Source organism: Arachis duranensis, chromosome 9 (genome assembly GCF_000817695.3).
Source record: "Arachis duranensis cultivar V14167 chromosome 9, aradu.V14167.gnm2.J7QH, whole genome shotgun sequence".
Classification (NCBI taxonomy): domain Eukaryota; kingdom Viridiplantae; phylum Streptophyta; class Magnoliopsida; order Fabales; family Fabaceae; genus Arachis; species Arachis duranensis.
The window spans coordinates 17,729,844-17,750,583 of record NC_029780.3 but is presented as its reverse complement, the minus strand read 5'-3'; the positions used below and the strand labels follow the sequence as shown (position 1 = coordinate 17,750,583).

The 20,740-nt window shown below is 35.7% G+C and overlaps 2 protein-coding genes across 2 annotated transcripts in view; both read left to right on the top strand.

The window, feature by feature from the left end:
* The window catches only part of LOC110275053 (uncharacterized), an 8,655-nt gene extending 4,002 nt beyond the window's left edge, over positions 1-4,653 (top strand). The window contains exon 5 of the mRNA XM_052253794.1: positions 4,471-4,653. The gene's annotated coding sequence lies outside the window, so the exon portion shown is untranslated. The remainder of the gene's footprint in view (positions 1-4,470) is intronic.
* Positions 4,654-10,067: 5,414 nt separating this feature from the next.
* On the top strand, positions 10,068-11,021 carry LOC107464927 (uncharacterized). The gene is made up of 2 exons (XM_016083896.1): positions 10,068-10,181; positions 10,248-11,021. The coding sequence occupies exons 1-2, from the start codon at positions 10,068-10,070 to the stop codon at positions 11,019-11,021; spliced, it is 888 nt and encodes a 295-aa protein (XP_015939382.1).
* Positions 11,022-20,740: the final 9,719 nt, after the last annotated feature.

Here is a 20,740-nt window from a genome sequence, read left to right as displayed (position 1 = left end):
GCTGCGACAGAAAAGAGAGAACTGCTGTTGTGCATCCAGCCGCTAAGTTGTCACTGTTGACGAAAACGAGGGGAGGAAGAGCGCGAGCTGGGGAGTTGTCACCGACGTCCCACGCCGTCGCATCTCACCTGCCGCTATTGTTCGTCGCCCCCAATCATCACTGCCATCGTCGTGTCATTGAGAGGGAAGCCGTCGTGTCACACAGAGAAAAGAAAGAGAGCACGGGGAGTAGAGGAGAGGGGAGACCCGCGCCCAGCCACCGTAAGTTCTGCCGCCCAAAGCCCCGCTGCTGTCGCCGGAAAATACTGCTAGTAAGGATTTTGAGTTTGGTTTATGTTCTTTTGAATTTTCGGGAAAATGTTACAATCACTGCATGTTGGTTTCGGTCGCCGTCGTCGGAGTTCTGGTCACCACTGTCGTGGGATGGCTGCCGGGGCTGCCGCTAAACTGGTTCAGAGACCACTACTGCTCTGTTTTCTTATTATAGTAAGTATTTTTGTTTTGATAAACCCCCACGTTAGTGTTCTGTTACGAGTAATAAGTCATTGCAAGATTAATGTGTTATGAGTTAGTAACCGAGGTTGTATGTTGTGTTTTAAAGCTATTTATGTTGTTGCGAAAGTGTACGGACCTGGAATTAAAGTTGCCCTTGATTTTTGGGCTGAGAGAAAAGAGTTTAGTTGACGCATTTGGGTTATGGTTTCGACTTGTCAAGGTATGGACTTTTTCTGAAAACTAAACTTTATAATTTGAAATTGTTTTAAATGGATATTGATGTGAGAAATGTATTTTTAGTGATTGTATAAGTCTTATGTATTGTTTGGTTGTCTTGGATGGATATTAATGTTTGTCTGACTGCATTATTGTTTGGTTTTGCTAAACGGACGGTTCTTGAAGTGTTTCTTTAAAGTTTTGAAAATGAGTCTAATCCATTGAAAATTTGATTTGAGTTTGAATCGGTTTTCTTGAAATATGAAAATGATGTGCACTTTTGGAATCAGCTTGATTTTGAACTGATTTGGTTTTGAACCCGTTGGAAAGGGTTGCGGAATGTTTTGGTTGGGACCCGAAAAGGGTGGCAAAGTCCAAGTTTTAGTGGAGGTGCTGCCGAAATTCTTATAAAATCCGAGACTTTATTGAAATGTTATTTGGAAAATTATGAGTTTAAGACTTTTACTATTTTACTTGAATTATTTAAGAAAGTGATGAATTATGTTTTGAAATGAATTATTGTAAAGAGAATTATGATTTAGTCTTGTTTCGTAAGAAAAGTATTATATTTCTTTTTGGAGCAAGTCATTTAGAAGAAACTTATATTTTAAGGCGATTTTAAATATGAAAAAGGTTTATGTTTTTGTATTTGACTTGAGGATTTCAATTGGAGGAATTTTAGTAGATTTAAAGAAAATTGGACTTTAATTGGGTAACTTTGTTTGTGACATTTGAAAGAAGTCAGATAATTGGTTTTAAATGTGAACTTGAAGGTAGTTTTGATTTGAATGGACTAGTTTGTTCTGAATGATTCAGCTTTGAAAATTGTTTGGGACTCCTGATTCTTCTGATTTGATTTTGATTCAAATTAGGAAAACAATTATTTTTTAAGGATCTTTAATGAATTTAAGAAATTGAAGTTAGGCAGATTCTCCCTCAAAATCTTGAGACTTTGTTGCGGTAATTAATTAATAACTCCTAATTTAAAGTGGGTAAGCAAATGGTTTAAGAATGAAATGATTTTTGAAGTTGGTTTGGGAAAAATTAGATTGTGTGGAAAAGAATGTTATAAAGAGAAAGGATTTTGGTTTCAAAGTAAAGTGATTTGAGAAAAAAGTGATATATGGCATGAATGATGATTTACTTGATGTGGATTGTTGAGAAAGTGCAAAAATGATTATGAATGAATTGGAAGGATAATAAAATTGAGCTTGAATTTGATTGTAATATGCCTCCGGATAAGATGCAAGGGTAGAATTCTATCGCCGCTTGCTCCGGATTGAGAAATGTAACACCACTTGGGTAAGAGGCAAGGGTGAAGTTGTCCCCTGCTCCGGGTACGTAGGTAAGATGCAAGGGTTGTGACATTATCCCACTTGCTCCGTGTTTGGAGTTCTATCCAAGGTTAGCTACCGGACATGTTGGGTTTGACTTTATAACCGACAAATGAGACTCATCAGCCATAGTACAGACATTCATCATCTGTATCTATGTGACATTGTTTGGGTGTGCATATTGTAATTGGTTTTTCTATATGAATAAATATGTTTAACTGCTACTTGCTCTACTTGATATAACTGCTTGATTGTGTTTGAACATTTCTACTTGTATCTATAACTAAAATTGAGTGGATTGTGATGAATTGGACGTTATAACAATCCGAATTTTTAAAAATTAAATAATGAGTGATTTACAATTTATTATATTTATTGAAAATTTTATATAAAAAATTAATTATTTTTTTATAAAACCAATGCCACGTTTCCTTTATATATATAAAATACCTACCTCTTATTCCTTAATCATCGTCATTCTTTCTTATCTTTATTTCATTCAAAGGAACCAAGGAAAGAAAATAAAGAAACAAAGAGCCGTGAGTGAGAGAGAACGAGAAGCCATGGCACCGTAAATTTTCGGCGTTCGATTTTTTGAAATCCATAACTCTAATTAAAAATTTAATCTGATAAAAGTGTTTGTATCTTTTTCTTTTTTACGTTGACGTTATTTTTATTTGGTAGAAGTTGACGGTGACATAATTCTCCTTTCTCTTAAGTTCGGCCAATTAGATTTTTAGGAGGCATAGACGATTTCTGACGTTTTTTTCTTCAGCAGTTCGGTCAGAAAACTTTTTCGGAGCTTTCGTTGTTTTGATTTCGTACGTAGGTAGGGTTTGGTAATTTTATAATAAATAAATATGAATTTGATAAGTGAAAGTTGGTTTGATTGATTATTAGTTGAGTTTGATTAAATTTATGTTGAAATTTTATTGAATTATTGTTGTTGTTTTTGAATTATGGTTCGGCCATGAAGAACAGTCCAGTTGGGGTTATTTTGATGATTTTAGGGCTGTTGTGAATGAGAATTTGATTAAAATTTATGTGGTTTGATGGCCAAAAGATTAAATGAAAAGCAGCAAAAATTTGGTAATAGTAAAACTTAAAAACAGACTTAAAACTCAAGTTAAAAACTTAAAGAATTTCAGAAATAGGGTTCAGTCCTTTGATAAAGTTATAATCAGGAAAATAAAATTTATATTTGAGATTGAAATAGTAATTTAATAAAAATTGAAGTTAGTTTTGTAATTATATACGTTTTGGGGTATTTTGGGTAATAATTAAGAAGTTCAAGGATAAAATGAATATTTTAGAAAAGATGCAAAGTTATTTTGGTAATTATACTACATGTGAGAGTATTTTAATAAACTATAAAATATGTTGGGATAAAAATATAAATATTTTAGAAAGTTCAAAGATTCAGAATAATTTATAAAAGTTTAATAATAAAGCTTAAGTTATAAATTTTGAATAATAAAGAAAATTATTATTATTGTTATTAATTTATTAAGAATATTATCAAAGTATTTTTGAAATATATTATACATTAGTAATTTGTACTATAACAGAATAGAAGAGTTAAACAATAACCTACTTAAAAGTTGTAGAAAGACGAACCTAAGTTAAGAATCTTATGATTCACTCTTCATAAAACATCTAGGGAGAGATGAGGGAAGAGTGTGAAGATGATTTCTGGTATTAAAACAAGTAAAATAAAAGAAGAAGAAAAGAAAATATTAAAAGAATCTAAAGAACCTTTGTCATAGAAGAGTAGAGAGCAGGAATAAAAGAAACAAAAGAAAGAACGAAACGAATAGGAGATAAGTAGATGTATTATTTAGCATTAAGAACGAGTTGAGATGATTGTGTACCTGCTAAAAATGAGCAGAGATATGGTGGTGAGTCTACTGAGATTTGCCTCCAAAGATACATCGGCCAATCTAAGGGATGGTCGCACCTGTAAGATAGAGGTTGCTTACAGAGGTTATCGATACATACATTGGCCAGAGAGAACCTCACCTGTACGATTGAGGTTGCTTACATAGGTTATGTTTGCATATATCGGCTCAAGAGAGTCACACCTGTAAGACAGAGGTTACTTGCAGAGGTTATGGCACTGGAAACTAAACTCAGACAAAGGTTGCTGAGTTACGTCGGGAGCAGGTCGAAACCGACAGATGAGCTCATTACCTGCACTAGGGATAGACATGCATCATACTTGTTTGTGCATATTTATTTGTGAGTATTTTCTGTGATTGTGGGTATGCTAAATGATTGTTTAAATTCTGTATTCTATAATTGTTGAATTGGATTGTACTTTGTTGACTATTATTGCTGACCTAGTATATATAAAATGAATATAACTATACACCCAGACCCTTCTAAGAACTCTCCAGTTCTTACCCCCTATTTTCACCCTTTTCAGCTATAGGTGCAAAGGTTTAGTGCGGAGCTACAGGAGCATAGAAGATTATGTTCACGAGTTGAGTTGTTAGAATTTATTCTCCCCTCGTCGTTTGTTATTTTTAGTTTTTAGAGGGGTAGGATTTGTTTTTGAGAATCTTGGAATAAATCAATGTATTTTAATGCTATGTGAATATATATACCTTTGGGGTTAAGAGGTTTAAAATAAAGAATCTTTATTTTCTTAATAAGAGTTTTTGTTCGTATTCGCGAAGGCTCAATATTAAATAAACATAGTATATAATTAAAGAAATAGAGGTAGGTAGCGCTCGGACATTTAGTACAATTATGAGGTACCAAAAGTTAGGGTGTTACAGACGTTGACTAAATTGTTTGGGCCGAGGGCCGTGTTTGGTTTGTGCTTCTAGTTTAGTAAAGTATGAAAAACTAAACTGGTTCAATATAGACTTAATGAACCTATGCTTGGAACAACTTTGTCATTCATACTATCTAAGAAAAACTTTTAAAAAGGTTTTGAATTTTTGAAGAATTAATGGATTTCTTTTTTAAAAAGGATTTTGGATTTTTGAATATAAATCCTTGGTTTTGAAAAGATACATAAGGCAACTATTAATCATTGTACTTTAAAAATAGTTTTATTTTTATATATCTTATTATAGCAATTCTCTAACTCTATAGTGAGAACCAGCGAGGACGATTTTCTCACTCCGCTAGAGATCTTTTTCTTTTTAGGGATATGGACGACGAAGTTCGGAAGACCTTATTACTTTTCTATTTACATAATATTTTTGTATTGTTTTAGTATCCAACAATGATAGTGTTGAACCGTTCAAACAGTTCATCAATGTGTAATACCTGGTCTAACCGAAATTAATTAAATAATAAGTTAAATAGGAGCGAATATGGTTGGAAGATTTGGCAATTGGAATTTGATGATTTAAATATGATATTTGGATTCAGTGAATTTTTCCGAGTCGAAAAACATAGTTTTCTGCGTAAAAGTGTGCAGTAGAATTTTGGCCGGCAGTACCGGCTGAGACCAGTCTGGTACTGCAGCTGAGAAAATTGAATATGAGTAAATAAGATTAAGAAATGAGGAATTATAATTAGAGGAGGTAAAATATTTAAAGTGCGATTTGGAGTGCTAATCTTAAAGGGTTTTGGCCCAAAAATTGGGCCAACGGACAAAATAAGTGAACCAGGTCTAAGTGGGCCTAAGACCCAACATATATAAACATTAGTTATGAGCATTTCAGCTCATTTTACTCTAAAAATAAGAAGAGGGGTGCTGAATTGAGAAGAGAGAAAACCTAACTCTCTTTGATCTTCAAACCACCATAACTTGAGCTACGAAACTCCGATTGACGAGCAGTTTACGACCACGCGTCGCTCTTCTCATCCTCTACAATTCTATCTAAGTTTTGTGGTAAGTATTCTATTCATCTCTTCTCAATTTTTGAAATTCCCTACTGTTATACGTTTTTGGGCAGTTAGTGTTGAAATATTGTCATTTTGGGTGTTTAGGGATACTCCAACATAGATTCTAAGTGGGTTCTATCCCTACTTCATATGGGCTGAGGTAAGAAGTGCTCAAAACCTTCTGATTTGTCATTTTTATGAGTTCTAAGTTGATGTATGTATGTGAAATTGGTTATGTTAGTGTATTTGGTGATTTTGATGCACAATTGGGAGGTTGGTATTGCTTGTGGAGCTTTGGTGAGGCTTGGAGCTAAGGGTTGGTGGAGACTTCCATAAAAGAGACTCAATTGGTTTGGCTACTAGAGGTACGGTTTAAGTTTTATTTAAGTACCGTGTGGTGTGATGGGAATTCCTAGGCTAAATGCCCCTAGGATTAAGTTTGGATTGTGTAAATGGTTGGTGCTAATATGCATAGTTAGTATGTAATGTGAATTAATGATTGGGTTGAGAATTGTGTGGACTTGTATGCTTGGTGTATTGAGAATTTGATGTATTGGGTAATGAGTATTGATTTGTGGTTTATGCATTTAAATTGTGAAATTGGGCGGGAAGCCGTGAATCTTGGGCCGGAGGCCGGAAAGAGGTAAGGTGACGTGTACGTTATATGATGACACAAGTGATTGGATAAATTTTAGATAATGAATATATGATTGATTGAGTTGGTTATTGAATAATAAGGTTTGAGAAGTTGAAGTGTGGAATTTGGTAATTTTGGGTGAAATTATATAGATGAGGTATGTTTGGTTTTTGGTTGAGATATATTATATGGTCATATATGTGATTATGATTATTGATGCCTTGATGGTATGACGATGCCCGAGAGATATGTATGTTGCGATATATACTTAAGGAATGATTAAGGTTGATTTGTGGGTGAAACCATGTGATAGTGAGTATGATATTGATTATGTATAATGATTATTGATTGGAAATAGTATTGTTGGAAATTGGGATGAGGAAGGATGTATGACATGTTAATGTGTTTATAATTTAGCCATTTGTTTGAAATGGGTAAAAATAGTTATATGGCGATTTTGTGAATTATGGTAAGGTGTTAATGCATGAGTTGAGGAGGCTTGATGTTGATTTTGGTATATTTTGATTGATTTCAAAAAAGGTCGAAATTGGCATGCTTTGGTTGATTTTGAAAAGGGTTGAAAATGGCTTGTTTTGAAAATGGCACTTTGTGGTTTTGTATGAAAATATGGTTTTTAGGCATACTTTGACGGAATATAACTTGGATTCCGGATCCCCGTTTTATGCCAAACTTGTTTAGAAATAAAATTGGATCCGGCGTGTCCATGCCATTCGGAGAATGGGCGAAAAATGATTTAAAACGAGGAAGTTATGTCCGTTGAAAGATTTGGGGTTTAATCTGTGAATTCTGCAGCTTTTAACTTAGAAAATTTTTTAGCAGAATGCCCCCCACGCGTAGGCGTGCTTGACACGTATGCGTCGCTTTTCAAGAAGGCATCATCCACGCGTGCGCGTGGTGTGCGCGTGCACGTCGATGCGCTGCACCCAATGCCGAGCCGTTTTTCCCGAGAGTTGTACAAGAGTTGTGCCATTTTTGTGCGTGGGGCACAAACGCACCCACGCGTACGTGTGGCTGATGCGTGTGCGTCCCTTTGCTGTTTTTCCACCCACGTGTATGCGTGGGCGACACATACGCGTCGATGAACATTGTGGCCATCCACGCGTGCGCGTGGAGGACGCGTACCGGTGGCCCTATTTTCATGCCAAAGTTGATTTTGAGTTTCAAAAGCCAAATCTCATACTTCTAAGCCTCTGATCTCACCCCTTATGTATTAAATCATTATGATATGCCTAGTAATGAGAAAGGAGCTAGGGGATGTGGTAACTTGCGAATGAAGCAAGGGAAAAAGTTATGATCAATGATGATCAAAGATGATTATATGAGATATGGAGGATGACGGTAGAAATACCGTGTATGCCATGAGCCGAAGGGCTATATTTATTGATAAATGGCTGGTTCTTGATTGAACAATGAGCCGGATGGCTGAGTTATTGCCGGATTATAGCAAAGCCATTATTGATTATGGCTGAGTATAAATGCATATATGATTAATGAATGAATGTGTTAAATGGATAATAATGGAAAATATTGAAATGTGATGTGTGACCCCGGATAGTAGGCAGTGGTGTTGTCCACTTGCTCTGGATATGAGATGGGAAAGGATGTTTATGATGAATGAGTTTAATTATGGAGTTTTGAATGAATGTAGTTCTGATACCTGGGTAGTAGTAAGGGTGGTGGTTCATCCCGCTTGCTCCAGGTTAATATTTGAGATTTGATAACAATGATGATTGCTTTTAAACTGAACGAATGTATGTTTTGAGATCCTGGGCAGTAGCAAGGGTTGTGGTTCGTCCCACTTGCTCCAGGTCAGAGATTGTGATGTCTGGGTAGTAGCGGCAGTAGTGGTGAATCCACTCGCTCCAGGTTGAGCTTTTAAACACCCGTCTGGATAGTAGCCGTAGTAGTGGTTATTTCACTGGCTCTGGGTCGAGCGGGTAGTAGTAAGGGGGTTGTAGCTCAAACATACTTGCTCCGAAAGGGGTGTTTTTGTCCAATGGTTAGCTACCAAGACATATCGAGTTGGCTATATAACTGACAGATGATATCATCAGCCATCGGGCAGGTATACATCATTTGCATATATTTGAATTGTTTGGGTCTGCCTATTTGTTTTGGATTTCTACATCATATATGGTATGTTACCTGATTATGTGCTACTTGTTCTACTTGTACCTTATTTGTGTATTACTTGCCTGTATTGCTTGTGTTTGTACAACTGAGAGGCCCCTCGTACTGGTGTCGATGGATGTTGAGGGCTATTCTTGAGGAGAGGAATTGATGATGTGATTACATGATGATGATGATGATCATTGAATGAGATAATTTGAGCTTCCTGGGTAGACGCAGTGATGTGGTTTCACTAGCTCCAGGTGAGGGTATGATGTATTGATATAGAATTACTAAGGTAGAACAACTGGTGATGGTTTTGCTTATGATTTTGAGTCTGATTCGTGGAAGAGTCAGCGAGTTGGGAAACATGTGAAACATGAATTAAATTTAGCACTTCCTTATGACATTTGCTATTCATGGATTAGCGAAGACCTAGGATGGATAATTGGTGAAGAAGTTTAGGATTCTTAGTGAGTTTTTATTGCAGTGCATTGTATTTATTTAGCACTTTTACCGTACTAGGAACCCATGGGCCAAGGGTTCTCATTCCATATATATCTCTTGTTTTTCAGATACAGGTCTAGATGCTCAGAAGTGAGTTGTGGGTCGTCTGAGAGACGGCAAAGATCCTTATTTTCTCTACTTTGTGTTTTGCTTAGAATTTCTCCACCTTTGTTTTGAAAAAATTATATTATGTATTAAACTCTTTTGAACTTGCCTATAGAGACTCTCATGTTTCCTTTGGGAGAGATTTGGATATACTGCTGTCAACTACTTTCATACTGTACCCTAGCCGGCCTAAACTTCGCGGATCACGATTAGTGGCTATTTACTTATGTTATATATATTTATCTATTATCTATCTCTTAATCTCCTTTATGCCTTGTCCGTATATCACTTTCGGCTTCACAGTTTATCTTTTTTTTGTCGAAACGTGAGTGATACATCTTTGCGATTTTATTTATACTCTTTTCAGGCTTCTCGATTAATACTCTTTCCGAAATTACCTATATATATATATTAAAAATCCACCTGAGAGTCGTACCACCGTAGTATCATTGACTTATGACTCGAGCATAAGGATTTGAATATTAGGGTGTTACATTATGGTATCAGAGCAGTTCGTCCTCGTGAGCCTGAGGGATGGAACTGCTTATGATTCAATGCATACTTTGAGTCTGTGCCTGTGCTAGTTAGGGTATCTAACCAATATATCTAGCATGAAGTCCATGAGTGTACCTTTGGTACTTTGAAGCACTATACTTCTGATATTGAGACTGATCAACTTGATATCGATTGTTTGGTGTGTATAGGAACCAGATGGCGCCTCGTGGACCCGGTCGGGGACGTGAGAGAGATCGTACTAGTACGCAGGAACGAAAATTAACCCGAATAATCTGGTAAACCTTATGGCAACATTGGAGAATATGGCTGCTGCTATGCAGGCCACTGCGGAGGCTCTTGGGCAACAGATAAACAATAACGGCAATGGCGGAAGGGAAGCTCAGGGCCCGATGACACTGGCAACTTTCTTAAAGGTTAATCCACCTTGAACCACCAATCCGACTGAAGCCGATACCTGGTTTTAGGCTATGGAGCGAGCACTGCAAGCGCAGTTGGTACCTGAGGAGCAATGTGTTGAATTTGCTACCTATCTGCTTAATGGAAAAGCATCGCATTGGTGGCAAGGGCCCCGACACCTCCTGCAGCAGGGGGATGATCCTATCACTTGGGATGCCTTCCAGGTGGAATTCTATAAGAAGTACTTTCCGAATCCCGCCAGGATAGCCAAGGAATTGGAGTTACTGCAGATGAAGCAAGGTGCTATGTCCGTATCTGAGTATACAGACAAATTTGAAGAGCTATTCAGGTTTTTTTGCATGTGTCGGGGAGCTCCGGGAGACTTCGAGGAATGGAAATGCTTTAAGTATGAAGGAGGGCTCCAGAGCGACATCTTAATTTCAATGGGACCAATGGAGATCCGAACTTTTTCAGAGTTGGTGAATAAAAGCAGAATTGCTGAAGAGTGTGTGAAAAGGAGGGTTGCAGAGAAAGGAAGTCATAGAGAGCACAACCAAGGATTCGCACCAAGGGGTCGAGAGTTTAAGGAGAGAGGATACATACAACACTTTCCCCAAGGACGGAATAACTTTGCGACGAGAGAGGAATCCCAAAGAAACGGTAAGGAAAAATGGGCAGCGGTTGTTTCTGATGTTTCGAGCTGTCAGATATGTAGAAGTCATCACCCAAATAGGCCGTGCCGATTGGGGTTAGGTGTATGTTACAAGTGCTGGTTACCAGGGCATGTATCAAGAAATTGCCAACAAGGAGAGAGTCAGGATGTGAGCCAATTGGGACAGTAAGATTGAGGTAATTGCAATAATCAGGCTTAAAGGACAGTGCGTGATTTTATAATACCGCCTGTACAGTAAAACTGGGAATGTCGAGCTTAATATTAGATTGAGAAGCAAACCGGATGGTCCGAGTAAGGATTTGCCTTAATACAAATGGATAAATTCCTGTGATGTAAATGATTTTCTGTTGAGAATGATGTGTTGTGTTTGTTATGTAGTTGGTTGATTTCTGGATTTTTGGTGAAACAGATTGAACCTGTGACTTTTAGTTCCTTTGATTTAAAAAGATAAGGAATGGTCCTAAATGATGGATTTGGAAACGTTGATTTGAAATGCCAGTCATGTTAACTTGTGGTTGAGTTGAGGAAGTAAGTGATAGAGCTAGTACTAGACGAGAGATCAGAATAAAGCAGTAGAAACTCGCGGAAGCAGTAACACATGATAGCTACGAATAGGAGCTGTAAAAGTTTACTATAATGTCTTAAGTTTGAATACTAGAAGGGTTAAGCGGGTTACTTCAAGTAATGATTCCCAAATAGTTGGAATTGATTACGGCTGCGAGCTTTGATGGTTCTAAAGCGGATGAGAAAATTATCATTGATGCGTAATTGGATTTAGATGATGAGAGAGTGTAAGTTGTCGACGACCCAGTACACTTGCTGGTTAGTTGTGCGGGATTGCAAAAGTGTGATTGCAATTTCGTGCACCAGGTACTGAGATTGGTTTGAGGGAACCCGTGACGGGTGGTAAACTCCAGTTTTTAGGAGAGGTGCTGTCAATTTTTTCCCAAGAATTTGAAAGAGTGTTGGTTATAGTTTCGAGAAGGACCTTTGATTTGAATAACTTTAACAAAAGAGATGTGTTTCAAATGCTTTTATAGATTATTAAAGGAAGCCGGATTCTTATGATTTTGTTAGCTTGTTATTCCAAACTCATTTGATTTCTAGAAATGAAAGGGGTTTTTGATTGATGAGTCAGAGACTTTATAATAGCAAGTCATATAGAAATTCGAGGGTTTGAGAATAAGAAAGTAAGTTTGGAGGTTATGCTTGGAGTTGAACTGTGATTAGAGGAATTAGCTTGGCAGAGAGAGAGAGGATAGTGATGGAGTATGATTAAGGTGTGGTGATTATCTTTGATTGATTATAGTGATGTGGGAAGATGGATATGATTAACGATGATGACAATATTATTGATGACATGATTTGAGATTTAATATGGTGAGAGTTGATGAGATGATAAAAATAAGGAACGAGGCTGTTGGTCGGCGTTGAACGAATGACCGAGACCCTCAGAGATAGAGAAATCAGAGCGCGGCAACGGAAGCGTGCAGAGTAAAAGGACCTTGGAACTGTTATGCGTTGGATATAAAGGCAGACTACGCGCGCATACTCACAGTGATGGATGAAATTTTTGAGGGCGAAAATTTCTGTTAGTGGGTAGAATGTAATACCCGGTCTAATCAAAATTAATTAAATAATAAGTTAAATAGGAGCGAATATGGTTGGAAGATTTGGCAATTGGAATTTGATGATTTAAATATGATATTTGGATTCAGTGAATTTTTCTGAGTCGGAAAACATAATGTTCTACGTAAAAGTGCGCAGTAAAATTTTGACCGGCAGTACCGGCTGAGACATGTCTAGTACTGCAGCTGATAAAATTGATTATTAGTAAATAAGATTAAGAAATGAGGAATTATAATTAGGAGAGGAAGAAATATTTAAAATGCGATTTAGAGCGCTAATCTTGAAGGATTTTGGCCCAAAAATTGGGCCAACGGATAAAATAAGTGAACCGGGCCTAAGGGGGCTAAGACCCAACATATATAAACATTAGTTATGAACATTTCAGCTCATTTTACCCTAAAAATAAGAAGAGGGGCGCTGAATTGAGAAGAGAGAAAACCTAACTCTCTTTTATCTTCAAACCACCATAACTTGAGCTACGGAGCTCCGATTGACAAGCCGTTTGCAGCCACGCGTCACTCTTCTCATCCTCTACAATTCTATCTAAATTTTGTGGTGAGTATTCCATTAATCTATGTCCAGTTTTCGAAATTCCCCACTGTTACATGTTTTTGGGCAGTTAGTGTTGAAATCTTATGATTTCGGGTGTTTAGGGATACTCCAACATGGATTCTAAGTGGGTTCTATCCCTACTTCATATGGGCTGAGGTAAGAAGTGCTCAAACCCTTGTGATTTGTCATTTTTATGAGCCCTTGGTTGATGTATGTATGTGAAATTGGTTATGTTAGTGTATTTGGTAATTTTGATGCACAATTGGGAGGTTGGTGTTGCTTGTGGAGCTTTGGTGAGGTTTGGAGCTAAGGGTTGGTGGAGACTTCCATAGAAGAGGCTCAATTAGTTTGGCTACAAGAGGTACGGTTTAAGTTTTATTTAAGTACCGTGTGGTGTGATGGGAATTTCTAGGCTAGACGCCCCTAGGATTAAGTTTGGATTGTGTAAATGGTTGGTGCTAATATGCATATTTGGTATGTAATGTGAATTAATGATTAGGTTGAGAATTGTGTGGACTTGTATGCTTGGTGTATTGAGAATTTGATGTATTGGGTAATGAGTATTGATTTGTGGTTTATGCATTTAAATTATGAAATTGGGTCAGAGGCCGTGAATCTTGGGCCGGTGGCCGGAAAGAGGTAAGGAAGGTAAGTTGACGTGTGCATTGTATGATGACACAAATGATTGGATAAATTTCAGATAATGAATATATGAATGATTGAGTTGGTTATTGAATAATAAGGTTTGAGAAGTTGAAGTGTGGAATTTGGTAATTTTGGGTGAAATTATATAGATGAGGTATGTTTGGTTTTTGGTTGAGATATATTATGTGGTCATATATGTGATTATGATTATTGATGCCTTGATGGTATGATGATGCCTGAGAGATATGTATGTTGTGATATATACTTGAGGAATGATTAAGGTTGATTTATGGGTGAAACCATGTGATAGTGAGTATGATATTGATTATGTATAATGATGATTGATTGGAAAAAGTATTGTTGGAAATTAGGATGAAGAAGGATGTATGACATGTTAATGTGTTTGTAATTTAGCCATTTGTTTGAAATGGGTAAAAATGGTTATATGGCGGTTTTGTGAATTGTGGTAAGGTGATAATGCATGAGTTGAGGAGGCTTGATGTTGATTTTGGTATATTTTGATTGATTTCAAGAAAGTTCGAAATTGGCATGCTTTGGTTGATTTTGAAAAGGGTTGAAAATGGCTTGTTTTGAAAATGGCACTTTGTGGTTTTGTATGAAAATATGGTTTTTAGGCATACTTTGACAGAATATAACTTGGACTCCAGACCACCGTTTTGTACCAAACTCATTTAGAAATAAAATTGGATCCAGGGTCTCCATTCCATTTGAAGAACGGGTGAAATATGATTTAAAACGAGGAAGTTATGTCCGTTGAAAGATTAGGGGTTTAATCTGTGAATTCTGTAGCTTTTAACTTAGAAAAATTTTTAGCAGAATGCCCCCCACGCATAGGCGTGCTTGACGCGTACGCGTCGCTTTTCAAGAAGGGACCATCCATGCGTGCGCGTGGTGTGCGCGTGGTGTGCACGTGCATGTCGATGCGCTGCACCCAATGCTGAGCCATTTTTCCCGAGAGTTGTGCCGGAATTGTGCCAGTTTTGTCTGTGGGGCACAAACGCACCCACGCGTACGCGTGGCTGACGCGTGTGCATTCCTTTGCTGTTTTTCCACCCACGCGTACGTTGGGCGATGCATACGCGTCGATGAACATTGTGGCCATCCACGCGTGCGCGTGGAAGACGCATATGCGTGGCCCTGTTTTCATGCCAAAGTTGATTTTTGAATTTTAAAAGCCAAATCTCATACTTCTAAGCCTCCGATCTTACCCCTTATGTATTAAATCATTATGATATGCCTAGCAATGAGAAAGGAGCTAGGGGATATGGTAACTTGCGAATGAAGCAAGGGAAAAAGTTATGATCAATGATGATCAAAGATGATTATATGAGATATGGAGGATGACGGTGGAAGTATCGTGTATGCCATGAGTCGAAGGGCTATATTTATTGATAAATGTCTGGTTCTTGATTGAACCATGAGCCGGATGGCCGAGTTATTGGCGGGTTACGGCAAAGCCATTATTGATTTTGGCGGAGTATAAATGCATATATGATTAATGAATGAATGTGTTAAATGGATAATAATGGAAAACGTTGAAATGTGATGTGTGACCTCGAGTAGTAGGCAGTGGCATTGTCCACTTGCTCCGGGTATGAGACGAGAAAGGATGTTTATGATAAATGAGTTTAATTATGGAGATTTGTGATACCTGCGTAATAGTAAGGGTGGTGGTTCATCCCGCTTGCTCCAGGTTAATGTTTGAGATTTGATAACAATGATGATTGCTTTTAAACTGAACGAATATATATTTTGAGATCCTGAGCAGTAGCAAGGGTTGTGGTTCGTCCCACTTGCTCCAGGTCAGAGATTGTGATGCCTGGATAGTAGCGGCAGTAGTGGTGAATCCACTCGCTCCAGGTTGAGATTTTAAACACCAGCCTAGATAGTAGCCGCAGTAGTGGTTATTTCACTGGCTCTGGGTTGAGCGGCTAGTAGCAAGGGGGCTGTAGCTCAAACCTACTTGCTCCGCAAGGGGTGTTTCTGTCCAATGGTTAGCTACCAGGACATGTCGGGTTGGCTATATAACCGACAGATGATATCATTAGCCATAGGGCAGGCATACATCGCATATGTTTGAATTGTTTGGGTCTGCCTATTTATTTTGGATTTCTACATCATATATGCTCTGTTACCTGATTATGTGCTACTTGTTCTACTTGTACCTTATTTGTGTATTATTTGCCTGTATTGCTTGTGTTTGTACAATTGAGAGGCCCCTCATGCTGGTGTTAGTGGATGTTAAGGGTTGTTCTTGATGAGATGAATTGATGGTGCGATTGCATGATGATGATGATGATCATTGAATAAGATAATTTGAGCTCCCTGGGTAGACGCAGTGATGTGGTTTCACTAACTCCAGGTGAGGGTATGATGTACTGATATAGAATTGCTGAGGTAGAACAATTGGTGATAGTTTTGCTTATGATTCTGAGTCTGATTTGTGGAAGAGTCAGCGAGTTGGGAAACATGTGAAACATGAATTAGATTTAGCACTTCCTTATGACAGTTGCCTATTCATGGATTAGCGAGGACCTAGGATGGATAATTGGTGAAGAAGTTTAAGATGCTTAGTGAGTTTTTATTGCAGTGCATTGTATTTATTTGGCACTTTTACCGTACTGGGAACCCATGGGCCTGGGGTTCTCATTTCGTATATATCTCTTGTTTTTCAGATACAGGTCCAGATGCTCAGAAGTGAGTTGTGGGTCGTCTGGGAACCCATGTGTTTTGCTTGAATCTCTCCACCTTTATTTTGAAAAGATTATATTATGTATTGAACTCTTTTGAACTTGCCTATAAAGGCTCTCATGTTTCCTTTGGGAGAGATTAGGATATACTGCTGTCAACTACTTTCATACTGTACCCTAGCCAGCCTAAACTTCACGGGTCGCGACTAGTGGCTATTTACTTATGTTATATATATCTATCTGTTATCTATCTCTTAATCTCCTTTATGCCTTGTCCGTATATCGCTTTCGGCTTCACAATTTATCTTTTTTTTGTCGAAACGTGAGTGATACGTCTTCGCGATTTTATTTATACTCCTTTCAGGCTTCTCGATTAATACTCTTTCCGAAATTACCTATATATATATATTAAAAATCCACCTGAGAGTCGTATCACCGTAGTATCATTGACTTATGACTCGAGCATAAGGATTTGAATATTAGGGTGTTACACTTTGCAAGTATTGTAATTCGCATTGTAAGTATGGAATTATGTTTTCAAGAAAATGGTCTTTGAAAAATACGGTTTAAAATTTTAAACAGGCCCATATCTTAGTATTAAGTATTTTAAGAGTCGTCGTAATACCCGAATTATCAGAGTGGCGCAGCCGAAAGCATGACATTTTGATAGTTAGGGTGTTAGACCAACGATACCACATGGTAAATGAAAGTTGTTAGTGGTTTTGTTTCAAAAATATAATGCAGGCCAAATCGTTCAATGGTGTGTTGAAGGTTGGAAATGTGAGAGTCCAAGAAGATCATAAATTCCTCGAAATTTCCACTCATTCTTCTTGGAGGGTTCGAGTCTTTTAAACTAGGAGAGAAAGTTCACATTCCTAAAAGTGATTTTTGGGTTGTTGCAGAAAGATCGAGCATGGTCGACAAAGGGAGCTACGAATAGATCTTGTTTAATTAGTATGTCTTGGCCTTCGCAACTAAGAAAGTTGTGAGAGAATTCAGGGGACTAAAGAAATAGTGAAGTTCATTTTCATCAAAGAAAGGGATAAAAAAACTTTTTTGTCATTCTCAGTATTGATCCGATCTTCGATGACGATATCTGTTATATTCGAAAGGATCTTCAAGTTTGATTTTTCAGTAATATTTATGGTTGTTTGTTCTTTTTATTGTTCTTGTGTTTGTTTTCCTTTGGCTTTTGCTGAAGCAGTCACGAGAGAAATTGAGGCATCTATTTCTGTACTGTTTAAATAGAAATGAAATTAATCACTAATTTTCTGAATTTAATAAAAATGAGAAAGAAAAATTACATGATAGTGTGTGAATCCTACAGATTAGGTTTTTTTATGAATAAGAAGTTTAACAGAAACTGGTGAAGAAAATAGAAGTGTTTAAAATAACATGAGATTAAGATGAGGTGGAACGTACTAGGAAAATGTAGAAGAGTAGTAAAATTTGAAGCTTAGAGTTCTTCGCAATAATAATGATGGAAGGAGAAGGTGAAAAGGAGAAATGTTGAAGGTAACTGGTTTTGGAAACTTTTGAATTTAGAAGGAGAATGAGTTTTTAATTAAATATATAATTTTGGAAAATTGAAGTGCAAAAGAGAGAGAGAAGAGAGTAATTAATTAGTGACATGCGGGATGTACGTAACTAATAGGATCGTGCTAATAGAGACGGGTATCAAACATGTGAATGGACTTTCTCTCTTCTCTATTTGTTTTATCTCGATTTTAAGATAAATCTTGTTTAGGATTAATTATTTTATCTTTAAAAAGATTTCAATGATAATAATAATCCTAGAGGACAATTTGTTAGTCGAATAACTTTGTGAATCGAAATGTTGTTGGTCGAACTTGTAAGGATGTTAGCTCGTAAAATCGGTGTTGATAGAAAGGGATCACGATCTGCCATAGCTTGTCGAAGAATGAGATTGACAGACATGTTAAGATCGATGGTGTATTGCACAAGGGTAGTTACTTGGCTTTGCACTTGGTAGGAACAATTATTTTTTCGAACTTCTCAGAGGTGACATTTGACAGCAGAAAATTGGTAGAATTGGTCTATAAATCAACAAGGCTTAAAGAAGCAATGGATTGGAATTTATCTTCAGAAAACACTCTTACACACTTACATCCCAACAAATTTCTAAATTTACCTCGAGTTTATTTTTATAGAATTCCTTTCATATTCTTTAATTTATGTCTTTATATTTTTCTTTTAAATATTTTGTAAGTTCTCTTGCTACAGATTACTTTCTTTTGCAAAGTCTTTTTCTTTCTTCTTTTAAATTTTACATTGTCATTTTCATTTTAAAATCCTTTAAACTTTGTTGAGAACATTTGTTATTTTCTTTAAATTGAAGTCATACTCTTTTTTTGTAATTTTATATTTAAGTAATTTAATTTTAATTTACATTTTATGTTTTTCTTTCTTTTACTTGTTTAAAAGTGAAGTTTTTAATGCATATAAAAATTAGTACTTGTAAAAAGAAAAATAAATTTCGTTCTCAAATCATAAATATCAAACCAACCAAAATTTGTTAAAAATATGCATAACACTAACATAATTTCTTTAGAGTCATCTGATATATGTGTTTTCTTTCCTTGGTTGTTTTTCAATACATCGAAGGGAATTATTATTATTATTATTATTATTATTATTATTATGGAGAGATACAACGAAGAGAATTATGAAACTATGAATCTTGCAAGAATTTGTCAAGAAGAATCAAATGGATTTTTTTTTTGGACATAGAATCCAATGGGCTGATGAACTATTTGTTGCACACCTAAACAAATTGAGCTTGTATCTTGCGTTTTTCATTTTGGACCGGATTCTTGGGTTTTTATTTTAGATGGGCTTCTGACAGTAAACCATAAAGTACAGTTTCAGACCGTTTAAAAGATATAAACAAAAACCAAGTTGGGTTGTTTTAGTGGTTAGCTTACTAGTCCGCTTAAGTAAGGTCGGGGATTTGAATCCCGCCTTGTGCATGCAGCAATCCATTGGGCAGCGACAAACCCTTAAATGGAACTCAGTACCGCGACGGATTAGTCTTTGACCTGTCAGACCGAGGGATACCGTGGAAAACCAAAAAAAAAAAATATGAACAAAAAAATCAAAGAAAGTTGAAAAATATTTCTGACTGAATTTTGATGATTCACAAATATTTTTTAACACTTTTTTTCTTCTTTATAATATTAATAATATTTTTTGGTGCCAAATAATAATTATTTTTTGTGCTAAATCCATTAGGATGATAAAAATTTGATTTTACTATCTAAAATATTATTATAAAAAATAAAAAAATTAAAAAAATAAATTTATTATATATTATTAATTTTATAACTAAAATATGCCACATATTATTTTCTTATTATAATTAAAATTTAATTTTTTTCTCTAAAATTAGAGTATTCGCTTCTTTTCTTTTCTTTTCTCAATCTCTCATTTTTTCATTTACTCTATTTTTCTTATATATCATTATCAATTACTAATTAATATATTACTAATTTAGTAATTTTACAATCAAAATATACCACATATCATTATTTCAATGCAATTAAAATTTATTTTTTTTCCTCCAAAATTAGAGTATTCTCTCCTTCTTTCTCTTTCTTTCTCTATCTCTCTCATTCTTTCGCCCACTCTATTTTTCTTATATATCATTATTCATGACTAATTATAAATTTGACAATCAAAATATACAACATCATTTCTCTAATTGCATTCAAATTAATATTAAAATATTAAAATAGAAATATAGCTATATTATATATTATATATTACTAACTAATTTAATAACTAAAATGTGTCACATGACACTCTCTTAATAAAATTGAGATGAAACATTTCCTCATTAAAAAAATAAAATATTTTCTTCCAAAATTAATAAACTCCCTTCTTCCTTCTTATCTATCTATCTCTCCTTATCTATTTCTTTCTATCCTTCCACTCTATATATAACTTATAATTTATATTTTATATTACTAATTTGACAAACCAAAATACGTGACGAGATATTCTTTCATTATAATTAAAATAAATTTTTGTTCAAAATTAACAAACTCTCTCTCTCTTCTTTTTTTATATTTTTTTCTTTTCTTTCTCATTCTCTATTTCTCTTTACATTTCTATTCTATCAAAAAATAAAATTAATAAAATAATATAATTCAAATAAATTCATAATACAATAAAAAAATACATTAAATTTATAATTAAATATAATTAAAAAATAATTTTGTAATATATTCACCTAAAAATGTATATTATTATTGTTATTATATGCATACATTTTTAGTTATTTTTATTTAATTTTAATTTTTTATCATTTACCTTTCTAAACGATATTTTC